General features: G+C 45.1%; 1 protein-coding gene across 2 annotated transcripts in view; it reads right to left on the reverse strand.

Moving 5' to 3' along the window:
• Nucleotides 1–367: 367 nt before the first annotated feature.
• LOC138513422 (NAD-dependent protein deacetylase sirtuin-3-like) overlaps nt 368–24,668 on the reverse strand; it is a 497,025-nt gene continuing 472,724 nt past the window's right edge. Inside the window, exons 6-8 of one of the 2 annotated variants that reach the window (XM_069628264.1) lie at nt 23,967–24,128; nt 15,556–15,768; nt 368–1,159 (exon numbers count right to left, since the gene is read on the reverse strand). In XM_069628264.1, coding sequence (XP_069484365.1) covers nt 881–1,159; nt 15,556–15,768; nt 23,967–24,128 — 654 coding nt within the window. In that variant the 3' untranslated portion in view covers nt 368–880. The remainder of the gene's footprint in view (nt 1,160–15,555; nt 15,769–23,966; nt 24,129–24,668) is intronic. The other variant, XM_069628265.1, reaches the window with a different exon arrangement.

Genomic DNA, 24,668 nt, shown 5'->3' on the forward strand with positions numbered 1-24,668 from the left:
TTTAGAAAAACAATTCAAAGAGAAGTAAACTACTGCAACTATTGCTACTTTTTTAAAGTAAATGGTCAAATAAATAGTCTGACACTTGTAGCTGAAAAGGCATTATCATATGTTGTTCTTCACAAAATGAATACCGAGAAACCAAAAGGTAACATGGAAGAGCTCCCATTGAAACAAACCTTTGCGTAGACCTCGTGCTAATCCACCAGTAAAATATTACAATTATACCAAGTCTGGCAGACTATGTGCCATTACTATGAGTGGGGATCTAGGGAACTATTTTTAAAAAGTAAAATCAAAACGGAATGTACAGTGCCTTCAACTGTATTTGGAAGACACTTCGGTCCAAAGAATACCTTGCTCCAATTTGCACAAAAAAGGGCAGACTATTTTATTCATAATTCTTTTTAAAAGTTGGTATAAAGACAATATTAATTACACAAAATGCTCATAAAATTAGTTTATGGAAATAAATAGCTTACAACAATTTATGGAAAGTGCATTTGCAAATAAGTGTCGAGATGAAATTGGCTTAAAGTTCCAAATGTGTATCAAATTCAAAAGGGAGAAAATGCAATTTGCTTAAAAGGGGACATTTTTGGAGAGACAAAGGTTCCTAAAATTCCATAATGCTATATTTATTCGTAAAAAAGGCTTTTGCCTTGTAATATTTCTGATTCATCACAACCAATAAGTCATACATTCTAAGGAATTGTTTGTCGCATTGTTTTTGTTGCACGTTTGCATATTGATGGGATACAGGGAGTTAGCCAATTGGTAAGGATCGGATACACTTGCACAATCACACCGTACTATAAACAGAACATCGAAAAAGATAACACATATTGCATACTGAAACACAAATAATAAAGAGATCGAATCAACCGCTATTTTCCGAAGACTGGCTGCTTTCATTATCAGAGGAGCTGGTCTCTCCAGGGAAGCTAGCACAGGCTGCACTTGGCTTCTTCAAATGTGTTTTGGTCACTGGAATAGGTGCACGTCTTGGGTCTTTTTCTGTGCTTCGGATTCTACACGCAGGCTTTGCTGTATTTAAGAGTCCAGCTGATCTCACTTTACTGTTAGGTTTAGATAAAACTGGTAAAGGCGAAGGGACAGAGGATTTTGGTTTTCCACGGAGAGAGCATGACTTGTCGATCTAAGGGGGAAAAATAAGTTATTAAAAAAGATGCAGAAATGGGTTTTTCACAGAATGTGTACAACAATACAAACATTAATCAAGTGTTTACAGTACGGTTGTAAAGTTAAGATGCAAAGATCTTCGCTTTATAAGAGGGTTCATTTGGGAACCCAGATCTAAAAGATCTGTTCCAAAATTAATCAAATTTGCCCACTGTGCCTTACATGCAAGAAAAGAACACTCCCAACGGGTGTGACAATGTTGGTGTGAATAATTAAAAGATGTTCTTTTAGTAACCAGTTTAACATGGATGACAGTGTCGAGATATAATCCCAACCACAAGTCATCATTAACAGAATTCTGGAGGTGGTGAGTATAATTCTCAGTCTGTCCCCTTAATTACTCAGATTGTCTTCCTAATAATCTGTACTTAGCTGGGTGCTCATATGCTTCAACTATCTTCACCACATCATCCATAGGTTGAAGTTACTCATTATCTCAACTATTTTACTCCATGCAGATTAATTGATACCAATGTAAATGGACAGGGACTGGGGCCCTTTGCACAACAGACTCCACCGAAAACAAGATTTCAGCTGAGGCATGGACACGCTTCACGCATACCCTCCCACAACTGGGTTCCAACGAACTGGGTAACTGTGCTCGCTCCTAGGTTACATCCCCTTTTCCTCCTACTCCAGAGAGACTGCAAAGCAACAGCAACAAAGGAAAGTGTAATTATTTTAACTGCTTGAATAAACCAACGGATTCTTTAGTAGAGACTAGTAGGGGAAATTACTGGCCCTAGAAATAGTCTTGTGAATGTCTGAAAAAGCATGCAGGGTAGACCATGTAGCCTTCTTGAAAAAGTCCAAAAGGGGTACAATTCATTGAAAAGCAACAGAAGCAGCCTTGGCTCCAACCAAATGGGCATGAACCCCCTTGGGAACTGGAAGACTACAAATTGAATAGCGTTCCAATATGTACACTTATATCAAACAAGCAATCATAGCCTTGTAACTTTGGGTCCCAGGTGTATACCTACCTTTCTTGACAGTTATTATGGTATTCATTGAACGCGGACCTAGCTTCGAGAAGCAATGGAGCGCTTTACAGAGGTGTACAATACAGATACATAACTGAGCGCTTTTCAGAGGTAACAGAACAGATATACAGCGGGGGGTAGGATACAGAAGGGCACAAAGGAGGGGTACAGCAGTCCTTGTTGGCGGGGAGTAGAGGTGTGGACAGCATCTAGCGAGTTAGGTGGCACGAGCGCCGATGTGATAGCGAAGGTGTTGGAGGAGAGACTCCTTGAAGAGGTGGGTCTTGTTCTTTTCTGAATTTTAGGAGCATGGGAGCAAGTCCGATGCTGACAGCAGGTGGTTCCATAGTCTTGGGACTTACACAGAGAAGGCTTGTCTTCTGGTCCTTTCCTTTTTGCAGCAGTGGATTTCAAGTCTGTTACACTTCCAACATTCCTTGTTCATTCCAGATAAATGTTCAACGGCGCACTGATGTCCAACCAATGAAGAACTTGCTCTTTATCTGAAAAGGAGTTTGGAAACAAAGGCAAGGTAGTTCTCCTTAATGTGGAATTTCAAGACCACCTTTGAGAGTAAAGGGTGAGTCCGCAGGACAAACCACCTTTTTGAAGTGAAAAACAGTAAGACTCTTCCAAAGAGTTGCTGGAGAGGTACATCCACTAACGGATTTTTTCAGTATACAAAAGTAAAATCTTCTGAATCCCTGGGTTCAAACAGATTGGATGCTCGCACTGATCAGAACATGTCTAAGGCCCACATCAACCAGGTAGCCCAGCCTGCGGGTTGTGGTGTGATGGAAAGAAACGTAGCCCATTAAAATGTCTTAAGGCTAAATCTTTATGAGGGCAACATTTGAACTCTGAAGTGAGGTATGCAATTATGGAAATTGAGATTGCCAAGATTCGATCTTTATGCCCGTTACGGCTAAATGAGCAACATCCAGGGAGGAGACGGTGGACTCCTTTTTCTTCTGTCAGACAAACAACTCCCTATACGTTGAGGTACCACTGTTGTCTTGCACTGGCAGCCAGTCATAGTCTCAAAGAGTTTTAAAACCCCCCATGCAGGCTTCCTTCAGGTTGGTGGCGCCTGCTTCCTGTAAATCAGTCATTACACAGGACCCTGACCTCGAATTTCACACACTATCCTACCGGGGCAAGACGCAATGACCCAGCTTTTCCAGTGATGACAAAGAGCCGCCAGTACAAAAGGAAAGCATCTTTGCTGTTGCAGTACAGGAGACCAAGCTTACAGGACACAAGACTCAAGTGCATTAGGGAAGATCCACCAGCAAACTGGCTCTCTCACAGCTAGCTTCTCTCAAACTGTCTAAAGAACATTCAACAGCCATCACTCACACCACATTCCACTCCTAGGACATCACCATTCAAGCATAACAGACAAGGCAGGAAGAAAGCACATTACAACAAAGGACTATTCCCAGTATTTGGAGTGGCATTTTATACAAAGTAGCCAGTGCTACTTGACCATGTTACGACTTGGACTTCTCAGAACAATCTCATCCAGACAGCCCAAATTAGAAGTAACATGTGGCATTATAATTAAGTTGTAATTGAGCAACTGCGTTTTTTTAGATTATGTATGGGATAAAGTACCCCACTGTATATTGTAAGAATATTGCAAGTCACAGCTGAATTCTGTGGCCAAACAGAGAAACAAGGTCAAAGGCAGTCTTATTTTAGAAAGTCACAGAACTCTGATGACTTGCAACATAATTTTTATATAAGGTAGTGGGCATTTTATCCCTTATAAAACACAGCTATACAGTGTCCCAACATCAATACCAGTCTTCTTGCTTAATCTACTGTAAGATCTTCCTTGCGAATACATATAATAAATTAGGAATTGGCTGAGATTAAACAATGACATAGGTATTGCAGAAAAATAGTATAAGCAGATTAATAAAGTGCATGTAAAAACGTGTTGTGCTTTAAAGTAAGTAATCACATGCACATCTATTCCTGCTATTGTGTGTTTAAGTCCAGCAGTGCACAAAATAAACATGCCACCATAAACAGTTCCTCATCTATTAAGGGCTGTAAAGTATCACAGAACGATATTTTACAAGAAAGGAATTTGAAAAGGGTGCCAATACTTTTAGTGCTGCAGTGACAGCTGGAATTCTGCTCTGTGCTGCCTCAAACAGCAGGCAATGTGTCCTCATAAACCAACTGCAATAAGGAATTACAGAGCTGTAGTGATGTAATTTTGTATTACAAGTGAGTAGTGAGGTCAGAACTAGCCTGTGATAGTAGAACAAGTTACTTTCTTACCTGGTAACGTTCTTTCGATGGGATGGTCCGACGACGTATTCCATATCTATGACAGGTAATGTCCACAGCTGTGCTGCTTCGTCGATGACCCGTCCCAAAGGACCTCCTCCGACGGCCAACATCACCCGATGTGATAAGTAGGACGCACGTAGCCTCAGTTGTAGTTTTTTCCCCCAGAACGTGTGCCACCAGTTTTCTGCCAGTCAGACACACATGGCCTTGCGGAACGCAAGCTGCAATCACAAAAGAAATTCTGCAGCGGGCAAGTTAGGGAGGGAGCGATATGGAATACGTCATCGGACCATCCCATCGAAAGAACGTTACCAGGTATGAAAGTAACTTGTTCTTTGAGGGGATTGGGTCCTCCGACGTATTCCATATCTATGACAGACTCCCAAAGCAGTACCAAGCAAGGAGGTGGGAAAAGAATTTAGAACACAAATTTAGCATGCCCAATCAAATTGCGGAATAACGGACTGCCTTACCAAAGGCCAGATCTTGCCCTCGGATGGAATCGAGGGAGTAGTGACGTACAAAAGTATGTACTGAAGCCCAGGTGGCTGCATCACAGATGTTAGGAATAGGAACACCCCTCTGCAGGGCAGTAGACGCAGCCACTCCCCTGGTAGAATGGGCCCGCAAGCCAGCCGGAGGGCCCTTACCCGCCAAACGGTAACATTCGGAGATAGCTAAAATAATCCAACGAGACAAAGTCTGTTTCGTCACAGCTTGTCCCAAACGCTTTCCAGCGTAACCAATGAAAAGTTGATCGTCCACTCTGACCCGGGACATGCGCGAAATATAAAAGCTCAACGCTCTCCTAGGATCAAGCCTATGGAGCCTCTCCTCTTCCTTGCCAGGATGTGGAGGAGGATAGAACGCCGGAAGAACAACCTTCTGGCTCAAATGAAATTCCGAAACCACCTTCAGAAGAAAGGAAGGACGAACTCCAAGGACAACCCTGTCCTTCTGAAACACAGTGAAGGGTGGCTTAACTGAAAGTGCCTGTAACTCACTCACTCTGCGAGCGGAAGTAACCGCAACCAAAAACACAGTTCTCAGAGTTAACAGTCTCAAAGGGCAAGAATGCAAGGGCTCAAACGGAGCACCCATAAGAAACTGAAGAACAAGGTTCAAATCCCAACCGGGCACCAGAAAAGGTGACGGAGGAACACATTAGTGAGCCCTTTCAAAAACTGAGAAATTAAAGGAATCTTAAAATAGGAACATTCTTCAGACGAGCGCTTAAATATGGACAGCGCTGCCAGGTAACCTTTAATGGTCCCCACTTGCAAGCCCCTGTGGGCCAAGGAAAGCAAAAAAGACAGAACCATGGGAATGTCACACTCAAAAGGATCCACATTCTTAACTCTGCACCAGTCGCAGAACTTTCACCAACGGCAACGGTACAGAGACTTTGTTGCCGGCCGCCCGCCCTAGAGCAACACCTCCATCACATCTTCAGGGAGGTCCCAATCCTTATACCTCAACCTTTCAGAAGCCAAGCGTGAAGGTTGAGGGATCTGACCTCTGGATGGAGAACCTGACCCCCCTCCCATGAGAGCAGGTCGTTTCAGTAGGGAAGACGAAGTGGAGGGCAGATGGACAAGTCGAGAAGGTCAGGGTACCAAGTCCTCCGGGCCCACGCCTGAGCAATGAGGATCATCCGGGAACCGAACCTCCGTAACCTCCGCAGTACTTGCGGGATGACGGGGACTGGAGGAAAAGCGTACAGCAGTGGGAATGACCACTCCACCACGAACGCGTCTCCCAAGGCTCCTTTTGGAGGATATTCCCGCAAGCAGAACCTTTCGCACTTCCGGTTGACACGGGAGGCGAAGAGCTCCACTTGAGGGGTCCCCCAAAGGGCGAAGATCTCCAGGAGAATCTCCTGAGCCAGCTCCCACTCGTGAGAGATCGTGCTCTTCCTGCTCAGAGCGTCCGCCGTCCCGTTGTCGTCTCCGGCCAGATGAACAGCCGAGCTCAAAACTTCCTGCTGGATGGCCCAGAACTTGAGCTGCATCGCCTCCCTGAACAGAGGAAGTGACCCTGCCCCCCCTTTTTGTTGAGGTAGTGCATGGCCACCGTGTTGTCCGCTAGAATCGGGACACTCTTTCCTCGCACAGTCGGCAGAAAAGCCTTCAGGGCAAGCCTGACGGCCCTCAGCTCCAACAGATTGATATGGAGTCTGGACTCCGACAGAGACCAACGACCGCTGACTGTCAACTCGTTGGCATGTGCTCCCCATCCCGTGAGGGTCCGTCACGATCGTCACCTCCGGCCAGGGCAGCAAAAATGGGGGCCCCTTCATCAGATTGCCTTCGACGGCCCACCACAGAAGGTCCTGGGTGACCGAGGGCGGCACCTGAACAGGGTCCGACAGCCTGCCGGAGGACTGAGACCACTGGAGCTTGAGTGCCCACTGCAAAGATCTCATCCGCAGACGAGACTCTGGCACCAGAAGAATGCAGGATGCCATGGGGCCGAGCAGTCTCAAGAACTCGGACGCTGGGAGATTCTGGGCAAGTTGAAACTTGTGCACCATCTGCTGAATGTGAAGAGCCCTCACCTGGGGAGGAAAACACTGCCCCAGGGATGTGTCGAGCACTGCTCCGATGTACTGGAGCCGCTGTGTTGGTGTGAAATGGGACTTCTTTAAATTGAGGGAGAAGTGCAGCTTGTGAAGGGAGTGGCAGGTGACGGACAGATGATCCAGGACTTGCTAGGGAGAGCTCCCCCTCATCAACCAATCGTCCAGGTCGTGGTAGGCGTGAACCCCCCCTTTCCTGAGATGCGCTGCCACCACCACCATGAGCTTGGTGAAAACCCTCAGGGTGGAGGTCAATCTGAACGGCAGGACCCGAAACTGAAAGTGCGAGTCGCCAACCGCAAACCTCAGGTACTTCTTGTGCTTGGGATGGACCGGCACATGGAAGTAAGCGTCCTTCAGGTCGAGAGACACCAACCAATCCTGAGGTTGAAGGGCCTGGAGGATTTGAGAGAGTAACCATCTTGAACTTGTCCTTCCTGAGGAGTTTGTTCAAACCGCACAACTTCATGATGGGTCTCAATCCCCCGTCTTTCTTCGAAATCAAAAAAAAAGGGGAATACCATATTCCTCTCCGCTACAGGCACCAGTTCTATGGCACCTTTGACCAGCAGGGCTTGAATTTCCTGCGCAAGGAGCGGATCCGGACCCTTCAAAGAGAGGTTCCCAGGTGGATTGTCGTGAGGCCTCTGCCGAAAGGGAAGACAGTAGCCGTGGGTTATGATCTCCAGAACCCACACATCTGAAGTAATGGCATGCCACTCTACAAGATGCTGCGCCAGCCTTCCCCCAACCAGCGAACCATGGGACCTGGCCTCATGACTGAGTGGTAGCGGCTGCGGTGTTGCCTGAGGGCAAAGAGGCAACTGCCCGAGCGGCCTTGGCACCTCGAGTACCCTGTTTTCCAGCTCTGGCACTCTTACGGTGGCCTCTGACTGCTAGCTCCTCTCGCTTTACTGAAGGATGAGTAATAGCGAAAGGAACCTCCCCTCCATTGTTGTCCCCTAGGACGAAAAGGCAGAGGTTGTCGAACTGCAGCGCCCAACGACTTTGCTGTAGCTTTGGAGGTCTGCAACCTCTCAAGGCTCTCGTCAGCCTTGCTGCCAAAAAGATGTTCACCGTCAAAGGGCATGTTGAGCCAGGACTGCACATCAGGAGTGAACCCCGACTTCCGCAACCACGCAAACCTGCGTATTACGGTGCTCGCCGCCATGGACCGACTGACACAATCTGCCATGTCCAAACCCGACTGAACGGCCTCACACATGGCATCCTTGCCATCCTGAACCATAGCAAGGAAACCATCCCGTTCGTCCCCTTCAGGAAAATGTTCAGCCGCTAATGCAACAGTTCCACAGAGTGTGTGTGAAACGAGACAAGGCACATATGGAGTTGGCCGCCTGAAGCGCCATACCCCCTGAAGAAAACACTTTCTTCGCCCAGCCGTCAAAACGTTTGTCGTCCCTATCCGGAGGGATGGTAGGATACGACGCCTGCTTTGCCGGGGCCGTAGCCGCCTGCACTACCAAACTCTCCGGAGTGGGGTGCCTGGACAAGTAGCGGGGATCGCTACTGGCTGGACGGTATTTTCGCGACTAAGACTTGCCCACTGACGGGAGACTCTCCGGAGCAGTCGAAGCCGCTGCCACCCTTCTTTGCAGAGCCATATGAAACGGCAGTACCAGGTCAGTGGGGGGACCAAGATCAAGGATGTCTGTGAGATCATCCTGAACGAACTCCCCTGAGGGAGCCGACCATCATAAGTACTCTGATCCGAGACATAAGGCGCCGGTATGAAGAATCGGCATGAGTGCCAGGCTCCGGCCTACAAAACTCCACCTCCGGAGAGGTGTCCAGTCCACTGGCATCATGCAGTGACTGCCTCAGGTCATCAAACTGGCTATGGCCCGAGAGAAGCTCATCTGGTACCATAACCAGAACCAAGCCTTCATCAGAGCCTTCATCACCCTCTGAAATGTACTCCAGGCGGTGAGAGGAAGACACCTGGGGACCAAAGCTACGCCTGACCTTAGCCAGAGCCTTTCTAGGGGCTAACCCCGTGCCACGGGGCCCCTCCGACACCACCGCCTCAAAAGGCATCGAATGAGTCGGCTTCGGCGTCAACAGAAACGGCGTCTACGTCGAGCAAATCAGCGTCGACGTCAGCTGCAGCGCCGCCAGCATCGACGGTGTCAACACAGGCCTCGAAGCCGGAGCTCTGAGCATGTCTCGACGACTTAGGCACCAACAGCGTCGACGACCCCCTCGGAGGTGGAGCCTCGAGAGAAATCGTCGACGACCTCGGAGCCACAGGCATCGACGTCCTTGAAGACGGCACAGGATCACGCGGTCTCGAGCTTGTCGAGGACCGGGACCTGGAACGGGCATGGGAGAACGGAAACTCTTGTCCGAGCGGGACCTTTCCCGTGAGCCGTGCTGACCACCCGAGCCCGAAGGCGTACGAGCGGTGTCTCTCGACCGGTGCCGACCGACCCCACTCGGAGGCGCAGACGGACCGGTGCCCTGCGATTCAAGAATCGCTAACATCTGCTTCCTGAAGGAAGCCCATTCCTCTGGTGTCACTTGCATGGTGGGATAAGCGACCCGCGTCCTCAGAAGAGGACGGGGAAGGCGACCGATGCCGGCGCTTCCTGGAATGTCTCGAAGAGGTGGAGGAGTGGGGAGACCGACTCCTGGAAGGAGACCCACTGGACTTCGGACGATGCGGAGAGTCGCCTCTCGAGTCATCCGTCGAAAGCCCCGTCGACCTCGACTTCCGGGGCTTAGACACCCGACCTCCCGACATCTTCTTGCGTTCCCGCAAGGCCTTGGCCGTGAGCGACTGGCAGTCGACACAGTCGTCCGTATCATGGGCCTCCCCGAGGCATGCGTCGTGCGAGTCCGTGACCGACATCTTGGACCCACAGTCCCCGCATTTCTTGAAGCCCGGACGCGGGGTGGAAGACGAAGTAGACATCGCCACGAACAGGTCTTCACAAAAACCAAACAGGTTCAACGAAGTGAGAAGAATACAGCAAACTCCAAAGAGTCGAGGCATACCGAGATTCACGAAGCGAATATGTTCGCGGAAAAAACAGAACTGAGGCTACGGGCGTTGTGCGTCCTACTTATCACATCGGGTGACGTCGGCCGTCGGAGGAGGTCCTCGGGGACGGCGCATCAGAGTCATCGACGCAGGAGCCGAAGATTTTCCGAAGCAGCATAGCTGTGGACATTACCTGTCAGATATGGAATACGTCGGAGGACCCAATCCCCTCGAAACATTATTTACAGGTTTTATCTGGATATTGCAGGCTACCATACATTAGACTTCATTTTGATTACTAAATCGTTATTTGACGTGATCTAGTTCTTGCAGAATTGTTGGTGCCTGGCAGACAGTAACACCAGTATTTCTCCTGCTATCCAATTCTGGTGTTCTCAGTACTCCCATCAAGATCTTGTCTATGACCCCTCGCCCCTAGGCCCTCAAGTAGCTGTTTGGTCTGGCTATAGACTGTTTCTGGGCTAAAACCACCAGTAGGTTCCTTGTACGTTTCTACCTGAAGTCCTTTAGGGTTTCAGCTATTTAGCAGAAGCAGCTACTGTCTTTTCCTAATGCTCTTGCCGCTTATTCACAGACTCTCTGGAATACCATCCTAACTCCCACTAACCGCATCCTGTTTTCTATATAATGTGGCCTCTGTGTCAAATATTCAATTATTGTAATTGGCTAGGCTCCTTCCTCCTGGTTTTTGGGTCATGCTATTGGCTAGCATAAGCCCACCTGACCAGTGTTTTTACCTACGATTCACAGACATTGGGCCTCATTACGAGTCTGGCGGTAACCAAGGCGGAAAAACCGGCAGGTTACCGCCGAACTCGTATTACCATTCCGCCTCGTGATTCCCGGAATTACCGGAGCATTATGACCCTAGTGACACGGGAATTCCGGAGGCGGAATTGTGCAAGTCCCCATTCCCATTGAGTCCCATAGGACTCCATAGAAATGGGGGGAAAATGGAAACACCGGTTCCGTCTTTGACGGAGCCGGTGTTTCCATTTCCGCCTTCAGGCGGGTGGTGTTAAACCCGCCAGGTCAGACCTGGCGGGAGTGACACCTCCCGCCTGCAGGACTCTGAATCAGCCAGTCCGGAAAGAACAGTGTTGGCGGTTTTACCACCACCGTTTTTTTCCGGACTGGCTGAATCATAATGAGGCCCATTGTGTTTCTCCCATTTGTCATGATTCCTCCCTTGGTTGAGAAATTAAGAGCATGATCGGCCATCTTGAAACCAGGCAGGCCTAACAAGTCAGCCTACTCCGTGCACCATGAGTGTTGGCATTTGGTTCTTAGCACTGTGGCATGTGCTCCCTTTCTCTTTTGATGCTCACAAAGTCTGATTTTCCATCCTACTATATTCTGTTATAGACTGCAGGCAGCAGTCAATTTAGGAGTGCAAGGCTTATAATTCACCGAGTGAGTCAGCGGGATGCACTGAGCTTGCTGCCCCTTGCAGTGTTCATCGGTAATCCCCATCTGCGATTGTGCTATGCATCTGGATATCTGACCATCACTTCTCCCATGATGGTCTAATGGAGGGGAATCTTTGTTAATATTACTAAATCACATTTAGGGATTGTTCCCAATAAGAAGCACCATGTACCAATTCCAGGGGTCCCATCACACAGTGGGTGGCTTCCCCAGACAGCCCCAATAGTCCTTCATCCCACCCAAGATCATGTCCATCACAAACCTTACTCTGTCACAGTGATGAATCATGCCTAAAAAGACAAGGGTAAACAGGAAAAAAGTTCTTCATTAATAAGTGTGTCAGGTTAAATGTTCTCTTTCAAAAACACCAAAGTGTTCCTTACTTTGGGGACTTGCCCGGTGTCGACTTTTCAGTCTCATTTTTGGGAAATCATCATTACTGAACACATTGTTGGAAGTCTAAATCAGAATACACCTTAGGATTGATTACATGCAATCTAAATAAGGGAGTGAGTTCCATAGCTTCATTCCTTTTATCACAACTGTGGTACAATTGTCCAAAGCTCCATTAAGAGCAAAATGAAAAAATGTTTGAAAAAATAAGGAATACTGCTGGTGGCAGCAAATAAAGGAATGCTATCATTAGAAGCATGTGGCTTTACTAAACTGGAACAAACCAATTGGGAATAAAGTACGGCTGTGAACTTTTGCCCCAAGCCCCTCACCAGGTGCAATTCTAAACACCACAATAAAGCAGAGACTAGTTAATAGACTACTTAAAAATGACGAGCAATGGGCAAAGATATTATGGATGTCCAACTTCGGGCTTCACGGGCTGCAATCCTAACATGTTTTCAGAATATCACTCATTATTATTCATGAGAGAAAATGTGCATACATTTAGAATTATTGTATGCCAATTTATCTCAAATATTAATGAGTGGTATCTTGAAAATCCGACATGTTTCCAGCCCTCGAGACCTGAAGTTGGACAACCCATTGATAAACACCTATAAAACACAAGGGGGTACGACATAAGCATGAGGACAGATCAGAAGGTGAGAGTTGCAAGGGAATCATGTGTAAAGTTCATTCAAACGACCCCCACACAGATTCACACTTTCACTCTTAAATGAATGTCTGCTTGTCACGCAACAATTTTCTACCAAACTCCCATTCTAGACTTTACTGGGTGTTTCATTTATTTGTACTCTAGATGTTCTCCAGAACCTCCTGGGTTCCTCTGACAAGTCTTTCAGCAACCTCTTGGCTGCATCAGGTAAACATTATTCCACGACTCTCCACCAGCCTCTTGGATTCCTCAAGCAAGTGTTTCCTCAGACTTCAATAGATCCTTGGCCACATCAAGCAAGCATTTCATCAGTCCTCAGAAGGGCAAATATGGTCTGGCGTCTTTACCTATAGGTGGAAGCCCTAATGATGCTTCTCACAAACCCAAAGCAAGCCGTTTGTTATGTTGGGTTAGCAGTCAGGGCTGGGCTCTGAACAAATGTGCACAGCCCGGTCTTTCCATTTATAGCTTGCTACTGGGTACCTTTTCTAGGGGGGGATTTGCTCCCTTTCCTCCACCGGTGATCATCTCTGAGGCTTTCAGCCAGGCATTCTTCCCCAGCATACTCTAGGAGTCCGCCAACACCAGACTGATGGGCACCAAATGTCATGTTGGGTCCAGCATCATTTCCGTTTTCCACACAGAAGCGAGTTGCGGAAATGCACATCAAGCATTCCACTCAGCAAGTAAGCAGTAACTAGTGTACGTTTTTCCTATCCCCAATCCTAAGGGTGATTCACCACAGATGGTACTGTGGCCAAGCACAGAGTTTCCTAGCATCTACAATAATCTGAATATTTTCAATCGACAGGCCTAAATAACCATAAACTGTGTCCTCAGGAACAAAACAGCTTAGTAATGTGATTGAGAGGAGGGATGGGTAATTCACCTTTCTAAAAGGTAGAAGGATGGGTGGATGAGGCGTTCCAAGTTGTGCAGTAGAAAAGGGATACAGCATCATTTGGGTCACCAAGGAGCCACCCGACGTATCTGGCAAAAACAATGGCGCCTCATATTCATGATAACCTTAGATACCAGTGGCAGTGGGGGGGAATGCATAAAGGTATTTCATTCAAATACATTCCTACAGATAAGCAACTTTACCCATCACCTTTGGAGTCATGCAAGGATCCATACTCACCCCTTTGATCTTCAACCTTTAAATGGAACTGCTTGGGACCCTCCTGGCTCCACACAACATCCACCAACACTCAGTTGACATGCAGCTCTACCTTAAGATATTCTCCACCGAAGACATCCACAGGCTCAAGGCTTGGCTCACATTGATTTTCAGTGCTTACCTGACGCTCAACATCTCCAAGACTGAATTCCTACTGCTGACCAGCACCGAAAATGCCGACATCCAGACATGGCTCTCTGCTATGAACATCGAGGGCTTCAGACCCCAGCTGACCACCTGTACCATAGTCCTTGGGCTCTACATTGACATACGCCTCTCCCTTCAAGGAGCATATACCAAGAAAGACAAAACCTGCTTGGTGCCAACTGTCCCTCTGCAGATAAATCAGGTCCTTCATCCCAGCAAATATGTTCAAAACGGTTGTCCAAGCCTTGATCTTCTCCCACCTGGATGGTGGCAATGCGCTTCCGGATGGCCTTCCCGTGACCGTCGTTGGCACCCCCGAGATGTGTCCCAGATGCTGTAGCATGACTGAAAGAACTCCACAAATTTGACTACATCATTCCAACCCTCATGACTGCATGGGCTACTGCCGACCACCAGAATCAAGGACATGTGCAGACGTGAACTTCACTGGCACAGGAAGGAAGGAAGAAAACATAAGACTGCCTTCTCTATCTAAGCCCCCAGAATCTGGAAACTCCTCCCCATCACACACTTTGTCTCTTCCCATCATTTTTAGGTCGCAGCACAAGACCCTCCCCTTCAACTAATAACTCCTCCCCAACACCTAGGTCAACACACACTGCCTACCTAAATCGGAGCCTGGGTGATCTGGCCCCACCAAACAATGACCAAACACTCATTAACACTGAATCAACTCCTAACAGTCGAAGTCAAAAGCATACTGGATACATTACTCCAATAGTTCATGTAGTTAGACAGGATTATTTGACAAACATAAAATGCCCATATTGTTATAGTGTATGATTTTCACCCGTTTGCTTCTCTTGATCCATGCCCTCGTTAGAAAATAAGAGACAACAAAAATAACATTTATGGAATCAAAGTGTTTCTGCTGTGGTCGTAGTTCTAATCTGATGGTTTTTAAGCCATGGTTTGAGGTCGATTACGTTTCTTGTGAGCTGGAGAGATAAATATTTTTTTTTTTCAAAGGGTGGTCCTCATTCCCCTTGTTGATTTAAGTCATTGAACGCATTTTAAGAACCTATGGTGACTGTATATATGTTTATTATTGAGTATTGTTCAATGTTATCACCTGCTCGTTTCATTTTTTAGTGTGTGTGTATTAAAGTCTAGAATAAATAACTACATTTTATACATTCCTGTCTAAATTGAATTATTGTGTGCTCTATGTGGACTCATTGTGGACCCATGACCCCACTCGCACTCTGAGAATAGCATTGACTACTCTTCAATTTGACATTGATTGGGTTTTGGCTAACCTCAGAGTTCCACTGTTTACTCTAACTAGGGTGGCCTCTGAATATCTGTCCCCCAAGCCAGATTCTAGAAATCCATCTTAACAGAACGGAATTGATATGTTTGTTGCAGCTTTTCTACAACAGCTGGCATCATCAATCCTGCGATATATGACCGCTTATAACGTTTGGATGGAAAAAAGAGTAGCTCCTGAAAACCCCACTAAGTCCATTCAGCAACACAATTAAGTTTCTTACAACCCATTAACTGGCACTGGTTCATTTTCTGCTACAAACATCACCCATAAAAGGGAAAAGTTCATTAGACAACAAAACACAGCAGTATGTTTATTGAAGGAAGGCCATACTTGCTTACTTTTACAGACTGTGTATCCATCAGCTCTTCTATTTCCTTTGTCCAGTGGAGAGCCTGGGCAAACATTTTTAAGATCTCTGTCAACTCGCCTACTTCTGCCACATCTGTGTTCTTTAAAGGTTTTTTCTTGAAAGGACCAACTACATTTCTATTCAAAAGCAACCGTGGAACATTTGGCTTTACAGAGTTCACCATACTTGCAAATGGCTCAATCTGCAAGAAAGTACCATAGTATAGAAAACACATTTAAGAATACAGTGCATTTATTTAAACAGAGCGGGTAGTAGGCGAACATTGGTTGTATGTAATACTGTGCTTTTCTATGCATGTGTGGGCAATGGAAGAAAGGGCATGTAAAACAAATAATCCATACTACATTCACTTTCCAGTAGGTTTTGAAAATGGCAATCACTGAAGTTATTGAATATTCCAAAGTGTGACGACGTGCCCCGTTTGACTAATTCAGTGGATGGGTGGTGTCTGTGGTAACTTATACGAGACGGACAAGAATTCCTGTTTCTCACTTGGTAAATTTTATTGAAGGAAATAAAGCCTGTTCTACCCCTACTTTCAATGAGACGTTTTCCTTATTCTACTGTAGAGGAGCAGACGTACATATGCGCAGGAGATCCTACCCCCCTATATCCCCTGCATTGGAGCCATGACACCATGCCCTGTCTAACCTCAGCTACTGTACCAATAGTACAGGCAAGCCTATGGAAGATGGTATACATTAAGACTACCATACTGAATGTATCCCGAGATGATGACAGGCTGCAGGAGGAGCCCCCTGTAGGAATATGAGAAAGAGCTAAGAAAATGGATCATGATGTCATAAAACAGAGTGCACGACATCCTGAACAGCTAAATAAACACAATGTATGGATCCTAGAGGAGAAATGACGAGGTAAAGAATCACATGAACTTTAAAGTGTAAAAGAAGATTACACAGTAAGAAGTGCTGCAGAAATTAGAAGTATGAAGAATGTACAGACGCTGAAATGCAAGATAGATCAAGTCATCACATACTAGCTATAAGTAGTAAATAGAATGCAGGCGGAGCCACCATTGTACAGAACCTGAACATTGGTATCATGAAATAAGCCAAAGAATCACTGAGAAAGAATGAAAGACTGTTGCAGTAGAATAGCAGGTTATTGAAGCTACGTTGGGAGGCTGTCTGGCCTGAAGTCAAGAACTGAGAAGTCAAGGTCAGCTATCTACGCTGAAGAGGAACGTGTGTGTGTGGAGGATGAATCCCCTCACTTTAAGGTGCAAGAAAGAACACAAAGGATGGCAAGTCTTAATTCATTTAACACATTTAAAAGCTTGCAGAATGAACAGAATAGTGGTCTCGTCACGTGAGTCACGGATGGAAACAGGGCTTGAACTTAGGGTTCCAGATACCATAGTGAACGCCCTGAACTCCTGTTGCATTCCCAGGACGAGAATACACTATACACTGAAAGGCAAAGTACAAAAAGAATTTCATGGCAGAAGGCATGGTTGATGAGATGCTGGGCTAATTGGGTGGTAGGGCAGCCTCATGTCCTATCTACTTGCACCTGGGTCTTGGCTTACATGCTGCTAATTGAACCGAATGTTCCAGACATGGCACAAGTGTGTCAAACCAATTGTATTAATCCATATAGCGAAGGACCTTATAGCTTAAGAAACCAATGAAACACTAACTGATTTTTCGTAAAATGACCCGTATGAATAGGTAGGCATAAGTTGTCCACGTGATATCGGACAGCCAGTAACAAACCTAGCTCTTCTATGATTATATATCTAGATGTATCCCTCAACCAATCCCAACCCTTGATAGGTTGTTCACTATTGCCACGTAGCATGACGTCATTCTGATGCATAAAGAGGTATACAATTTTATTTTTTGTGGAAATCGCTGAGAGAATGTTGACATTCATTGTACACTCCCTGTTTTAGATGATTGCTAATATAACACCAACTTGCCATCTTCTTGAGTTTGTCCGGTTATTTTGACTCAGAATTACTCTGGTGTAATCCCATCCACCCATAAATGCATGATCCAAGGGCCATAAAATCACTACTGAAGAAAAGAATAATGCTGTGCTAGTCAGGATGTCTTACAATACCAAAAATATTCTATCCAAACCTACTCTAGAATCTGCCCCCATGACTAATACAAAACACCAACATAAAAGTAGTCTGGTCAAAGACTCTTCCCCCCCCCACTCTTAACTCTGGTAATGGGGGAGGGTTTCTGGCCCCCACCCAAAAATCTCTATTCTCCATCAGGCCATGTGCCTGGTTATATTGTTACAAGTCTGTGCGTTTCCCCTCTTTTACCAGATGGAGCTTGGTCTGGGCTTCCAGCAAAATGTTCTCATTCCTTTCTCCGGGTAATTTGTCTGGTCAGACGATTCCCATTTCCGGATTGTCGAAAGTCTCAGTGTGCATTCTCCCCGGCATGGATAGCAGGCTCCATCTGATCGGGTTTGCCTGCATGTTTGTGAAGTACAACAGCTTCCACCCTTTTCTGGGGTATCTTAGATTGTATTCCAGGTCCTTGGTAGACACCATATATTGAAGCAGTCAGGTTTACCTTATTTCCATGAAAGTTGTGCCCCCCGCCCCCTATCCTCCATTTTATATCTCACATTGCAGCCCTGCATGAGCGGTTTGGCTTCTCAGCCCCTCTTGGATTTCTTGGATCTCAACTTGACTTGGGCTGTTTGGCTTCTATGTCCTTCTGGGCTTATACGTTTTCGCACCCCTTCATGGGATTTCTTGGATTTCCGCCAGACCTCAGCAATTTGGCCCTTTTTGACTTATTGTATCTCTCACCCCTTCATGGGTTTCTTGGACCTCAGACCATGGGGGGGCTATTTAGCTTCTCAGCCCTTCTTGGCAGATTGGCTTTCTCACCCCTTCGTGGGGTTTCTCCTGATTTTTCCACCCTCCTCCCACTTCTCAAAACATGCCGTAAACCGGTTTCTCTGTGTCAAAGCTCTCTAGGGGAGGCAGTCTCATGCAGTTGTGGAATCGTGAATCAAACTTCTTTCCGGTCTTCTCCACTAGGTCTCCGACATCAGTTCCTCCTGTCAATACTCCAAAAGGACACCACAGTCAGTTTGTGGAAGACACTGGTCGTCCGCTCCTGGGCAGGCTGTATCGGGTTTCTTCTCTGTGGCTCAGATCTCCTTAGGTTCCCGGCCTTGCTGGTGGTTGCAGTGTTCCACAGGCTCCCATTTTCTCTGTCCACCATGCAGTCTAAGTGTCGCTGCCTTCAGGATTCTCCTGGAAGGGAGACGTTTCATCTGCACTTCTACGCAGGCTTGCATCTCCAGACAACGAAACAGGAAATGGAGGAAATTGAAGCAGTGAGTGTAGAGGAAAGTGCTGAACAAGGTGAAGGAATGGAGAAAGCGATGTCAGAAAGAAGTATCAGAAAGAAGTTATGGGGAAATATATTGGATAACCTCCAGGAACAATAAGAAGGAAGAGATGGAAAATAAGACCAGTGAAGGATTTGGGAAGGAGGTGGTGCAGAGAGGCGTAGCGGGAATTTTGAGGAGGATAAAGTCTTCTCCCTAGAAAGGTAGCTTACAGAGGAAAAAAAAAAGCTTTGTGGGAGTGCAAAACTTGTGGCGAGATGCCAGGGAGAAGAGGGATTAGAGCAGGGGGCTGTAGAAGCAGAATGCTGGCAGAGAGAAATGAAGTGGGGAACCTAGTGAGAACCTTGTCTAATGTTAAAGCAACCTCTGGCTCAAACCCATCATAGCGGGCCTGCCTCCAACAAGCCCACTGACGGAATCCACCCACAGACTCCAAGTACGGTTCTAGGAGTTCAGCGGAAAAGACCCCAAGAACTGTGGGAAATGGTACAGGAACCCATAAAGCAGAGATTGAGAAATTCAAGACAAGAGACCCCAAGAAAGGTGGAAGATAGGGTGCAGGAAACCCTTAACGTCTGGGACTGTGAGCTCAAAATTACTGTGTAGATTTGCATCCAGCCTTGGATTTATTGAACACTGGCAAACTATTTGTTGTTAGACACTTTCTGGAGTTACGTTTTCCCACTGTACTACCTGACCAAGGAGAAGATACATTCTGATAACTTTGAACCACACATTTATTTTGGCCAATCCGCTACACTTTTAGTAACAGTTTGTTAACCCGATTACCTGGCCTGTTTAATAATGGATTTGTTTATATATTTGAAAAAAAATGCCACACTTCTGAAAGAAGATATAAAATAAAGAAACTGAAGTGCCAATTGGTTTTGGCAACATTATCTGGATTGCCCTCATTTTGACCTGTCCAGTGAATCCTTCAACATAACCACATGGCATCAAACTGAAGTTACAGTATGTTTTTGCTGACCAAACCAATATTTTGACAATCTCTTTATTCCTGTGGCTGTATCTCCTCGCATCAAATGACTATTGTTTGCGATCAACATAATTTAAATATTCAGTAACTTAACAAAATCACCATAGCATCATGACTAGGAGTTATATGGGGAGGCAAAAAAGGAGGTGAGGCAAAAAAGAGGAGGGGAGGTAAAAAAAAAGCAGGGGGTGAAAAAGAGGGGAGATGATGAAGAGAAGGGGGAAGAGGAGGAGGAAGAGGAGTTGAGATTCCATGTAGATTCCCACAAAAGTTCCCTAAGTTCCTGAAGGGTTTATAGAATCATCACATACTGCAGCCACAGTAATATGACCCTGCCCTTTTGAATATCCGAGGAACAAGTGATCTCCAAAGCCAAAAAGAAAGCAAGTACTGTACTTTATAGGTACTTCATAGAGATGCTGGGTATATAGTACAGGTTCAAAAGACAGGGAGGTGGGTGGTGTGGCAGGGGATTATCTAGATATCGGCTTTTAGTACCCCAAACACATCTAGTGGTGGCCAAGTTCCAGGACCACATGCTATCACAATTCCTTGGGCCAGTAAAATGCTGCCTGGTGAACTATTTCACCACTTCAAAAACAATGTATAATTAGCTTCTTTGCCCTTTATGGTACTGCACCCTGGATTTACACAATTTGATCATTCGCTGCTCTACACTTCTGAAGATGTATGTGGGGGCATCCAATTCTCCATCAGAATCTGAACTCTGAGATTAGACAATGTATTGGTGTGATCATCCATAAAGGTTTAGTCAATTAAGAAAAATCAATTTTTGAATAGAAGATTTTTTAACATCCAAGGCACAAAGAATTGTCCAGAGCACATCTTAATGTAATGGTACATGTACATGGAAATGTGTAGTTCTAGTCATTTTTCCTTTGAACAAACAGATATAAAAACAGTCAAAACATGTTTCAGGCTCTGACGATGATTAACATCTTAAATTCAAATGTTGCACCTAATAGAATGTCAAGTACACATTGCTTTCTTTTGACCTAATTTAAGGATTAATTGGTAAGAGTATTCATAATGTAGTTCAAGTTAAACCCAATTAATTTTCCTGTTAGATTATGCAATATTTCAATGGGCCTCTCACCGAAGTATGAAGGCTTGTTTCCTCTCTGAAGGAATGAAACAGGTGGCCTTTCCGCATTGTGTGCTTTTTCACCACAAATGTGCCAAGAGACCCCCCTCAAACCTAAGTGCATAGAGCGCCCCTCCAACTCAACATTATAAGAATCCCAGTCTTGTGTATACGGATGAATCTATTAGGCACATTAAAATCAGCCAAACAGATACATTCTTTAATGCCAATAAAACAAATTTGTATACATATAGTCTCTTAAATCGCCAGTGCAGGGTCCCAAATGACATTCTTACGACCACAGGTCTAGTTTCATGTCAAAACTAATTAGACATCCTTAGACCTCCATTGCATCAAGTACCTGAGTACATCTCTATCTAGACTCTGATTCAATTGTTGTCAGTCAATATGTTTATTCGGATCTATGGTCCATCAAACACATATAATATACAAAACACAGAACTAATAAAAACCCTTCCCTAGAAAAATTACACATAAAATAACAAAATCAGATTACATGTCAATATACAATAGCATGAGATAAACAGTGCATAACATCCAATGCTAAAAGTATAAAACGAAGTGCAAAATGGACAGTTTCCAAGAAATAGACATTTGCAGCAGCAACAACCAGCCATACGTAAGAGAGAGCAGATAGCCAAGTCCCCAGATCATTGGTGAGAATACAAATACTATAACTAGGCAGATAAAAACGTACTAGACACTTAAGTCAGTTCGCTTACCAGCCCCTTCCTGTAATGCATGGCTCTTTATATAAAAAAAAGATAATGCCCATGCTGTTAGAACAGAATCAGCAGTCAAAAGAAACAAAATTGCAGGCCTATAGGAGCGGATGTTAGTTTCCCTTAGGACCGGCAATAAGGTTGACCGTCTAATCCAGCTATATCCAGGGCAAAACAATAACAAATGGGCCAAGTCCACTTTTATGTGACCACACACCAGGCACACTGCCAAATCGGGATCTCCTCTCCATTTAGCTGGGGTTCCTCTCAAAAGTAGGCAGTCAAATCTTGCACAGGTGATTACCCAGTGTTCTTTCCTAGTAGTGCCCCATATTAAATAGGGCTGTATACCCTTTACCCGGCTAATCACCGCATGCTCTTTGTCTGAGTTAGTTACATGCTCCAAAAAGGTCCTTTTCATTGTGAACACTTCCCCCAAAATACATTTATAACACCTCATCGGGGCTTTGGTCAGAAGGGCAACTGGGGGAGAAAGAACCCTTATATTATCCTCGGACAGAGCTGTATCGATATAGTCAAGCCACAGGTTTTTTCTCCAACCACCCCAAGACATTAGAGAACTGATTATAAAGTGGCAAAGGGAAACACGTTCAATTATTGAGAGAATTAGTATACGGGAAGAACAGATGAATTTCTCTCCTTGGGTTAATTTGCAGGCTATGAAACCCCTAAGCCTCTATATAGCCCTTATGCCTTTTGAGCTTCTATACAATCTTAAGCGCTAAAACATGAGAACTGAAGGCAAAAGCACCATGGTCAAGACAAACTAACGTTAAATCCTTCTTTGCTCGTCAGATTTTGATTGGCATGATCCCTATTCAGGAACCCAGTTGTCCTGTCAGGCACTGTGCTCTGCACTGGTCTACAATACACAACTCTGCAGTCTTTCTGTATGGGTTATGCCATAGAAATCTTACTACAAACATGTTTGACTGGATTACTATTGGTGGCACCTGATGATCAGAGATAGGAGTCTAGTATGCACAGCACCAGGCCAATATCGAATGATAAGAATCAGCTTCTATTATTTAACATGTTCCTGCAATATCTGACAGCTTCTCTCTCTAGCCTTGTATTCCTGCATGTTTTGGCTAATTTATTTGGGCATAGTAAGTAAGGCTTTCTGATAGGAAGACACTGCTTCTTTGGAGACGGGTATATTGGTTTGTTGCCAAGCTCAGCCAACAAGTGTCTCTTTGTAAAAGGTACTTGTGTAACCTCTTGCCAGTGATGCATCACATCAACTTCTTATAAGCATCCTTTTCTGTGTCTGTGGCACAAGTGTACTAATGCATTCACTACAGGGGCCTGTGTTTGACCTCATGTTTACAGGTTCGAATCCCAACAGGTCCAATGAAATGAGTACCATTAAGTTGGGTAACAAACATAGTGCCAAGATGCCCCTTCGGGGGTAAACGTGCGCTTTACAAATACGCCCGTTATGTTATGTTCCTGAAACAGTTGTTTGAAGATGGATCCACTGATTAAGCATCTGAATGCCAGGACTGCCACTTTGCTGCCTCGTTCTGGCAACCATGCCCTTCTTTTTATATCATTTATGCAAATAGCGACTGTATGATCAATAAATGTGATGGATTTTATCTAAAAAGGTATGCAACAGTTGTTAAATTGTATGCACTTAAATTCTGTGCATTTATCAATGTATTTCCAACGGATATATCCAGACTACTTTATGTCCTTGTGTATGAGGAATGCACATAGTCTGACTTTTGCAGGTCATTTGCTGGACCAGTGTAGGCAGCCTCTCTTTTCAACATTAGTTATATACACTTGAATATGTAAACTAATACTTGCCGATTTGTTGTTAACTGGCTCATGTGGTATCTAGAAAATATGCATCATCATCATCATATACTAATTGCTCTTATGAAACCCATCTGTAGCAAGGTCCAAGGCCCAAATTGGATCTGATATTTGTGCATAGAATTTGAGGTTTTATTTATAATGAGCCATTTTAAGGTACTCGTTTTAGGTCTGGCAGAGCGCCATCTTGCAATGCTTTGCTACTTAGGACCGTACAGAGGCTTCTTCACCAACTCCAATGTAATGTCAAGGGACATTTTGCACAATACAAAAGTCAGCATTATAAATACTCTTGGTAACTGTGAGTACATGCCAAAAAGCTTCAATGTAAATATATTTACCTCCAGGGATGTTCCCATTACGATGAGCAGATCGGCATTAGCAAAATCCTTTGAAAATTCATAGAATCTTTTGGGAAGATCTTCTCCAAAAAAGACGATGTCTGGTTTGACAATGCCAGAACAAAAACTGCACCTTGGAATATTCCCATTGACAATGGATTCCTAAAAAGAAAATGAAATCCTATATTAAAGTAGCTATGGAACTTGATTTTTATAAAATACTAATGAAAAAGTACAATGGTGTAAATAGTAACTGAAAGATACTATCACAACAAACAGATTAAGTTGACAATACGTTCTGCACACAGGCACAGTTCCATATATTTCATATATTATACATACGTCATCTCATACTGGGTCTCACTCCTTTACATGTTTAATATATGTGAATGATGAACAAATCTTAGATTGGAAGGGGGGCAGTGGCAAAACCAATCTGATACTTCGCCCGCTTCATATCATCCACTTCAGGAAGTCCTTCAATAATCCTCAACACACTCACATCAGAGATTATGTAGGTCTGGCATTTTCTCCATTTATTTGGTGAAGAAAGTCTAGGCCTATCCTGGGTGGTCCATCAGCACCCACAGATACAGACATTTCAAAACACTCCACCTCCTTTGGTATTACCATCAAAAAACGAAAGAGGTTTGGTGCTTAGTAGTGCAAGTCCTTCCCTTGGGAGCTTTGTAGCTAAGTAGG

The sequence above is a fragment of the Ambystoma mexicanum genome, chromosome 12 (assembly GCF_040938575.1).
Source record: "Ambystoma mexicanum isolate Mex_15411 chromosome 12, UKY_AmexF1_1, whole genome shotgun sequence".
In the NCBI taxonomy this organism is placed as follows: domain Eukaryota; kingdom Metazoa; phylum Chordata; class Amphibia; order Caudata; family Ambystomatidae; genus Ambystoma; species Ambystoma mexicanum.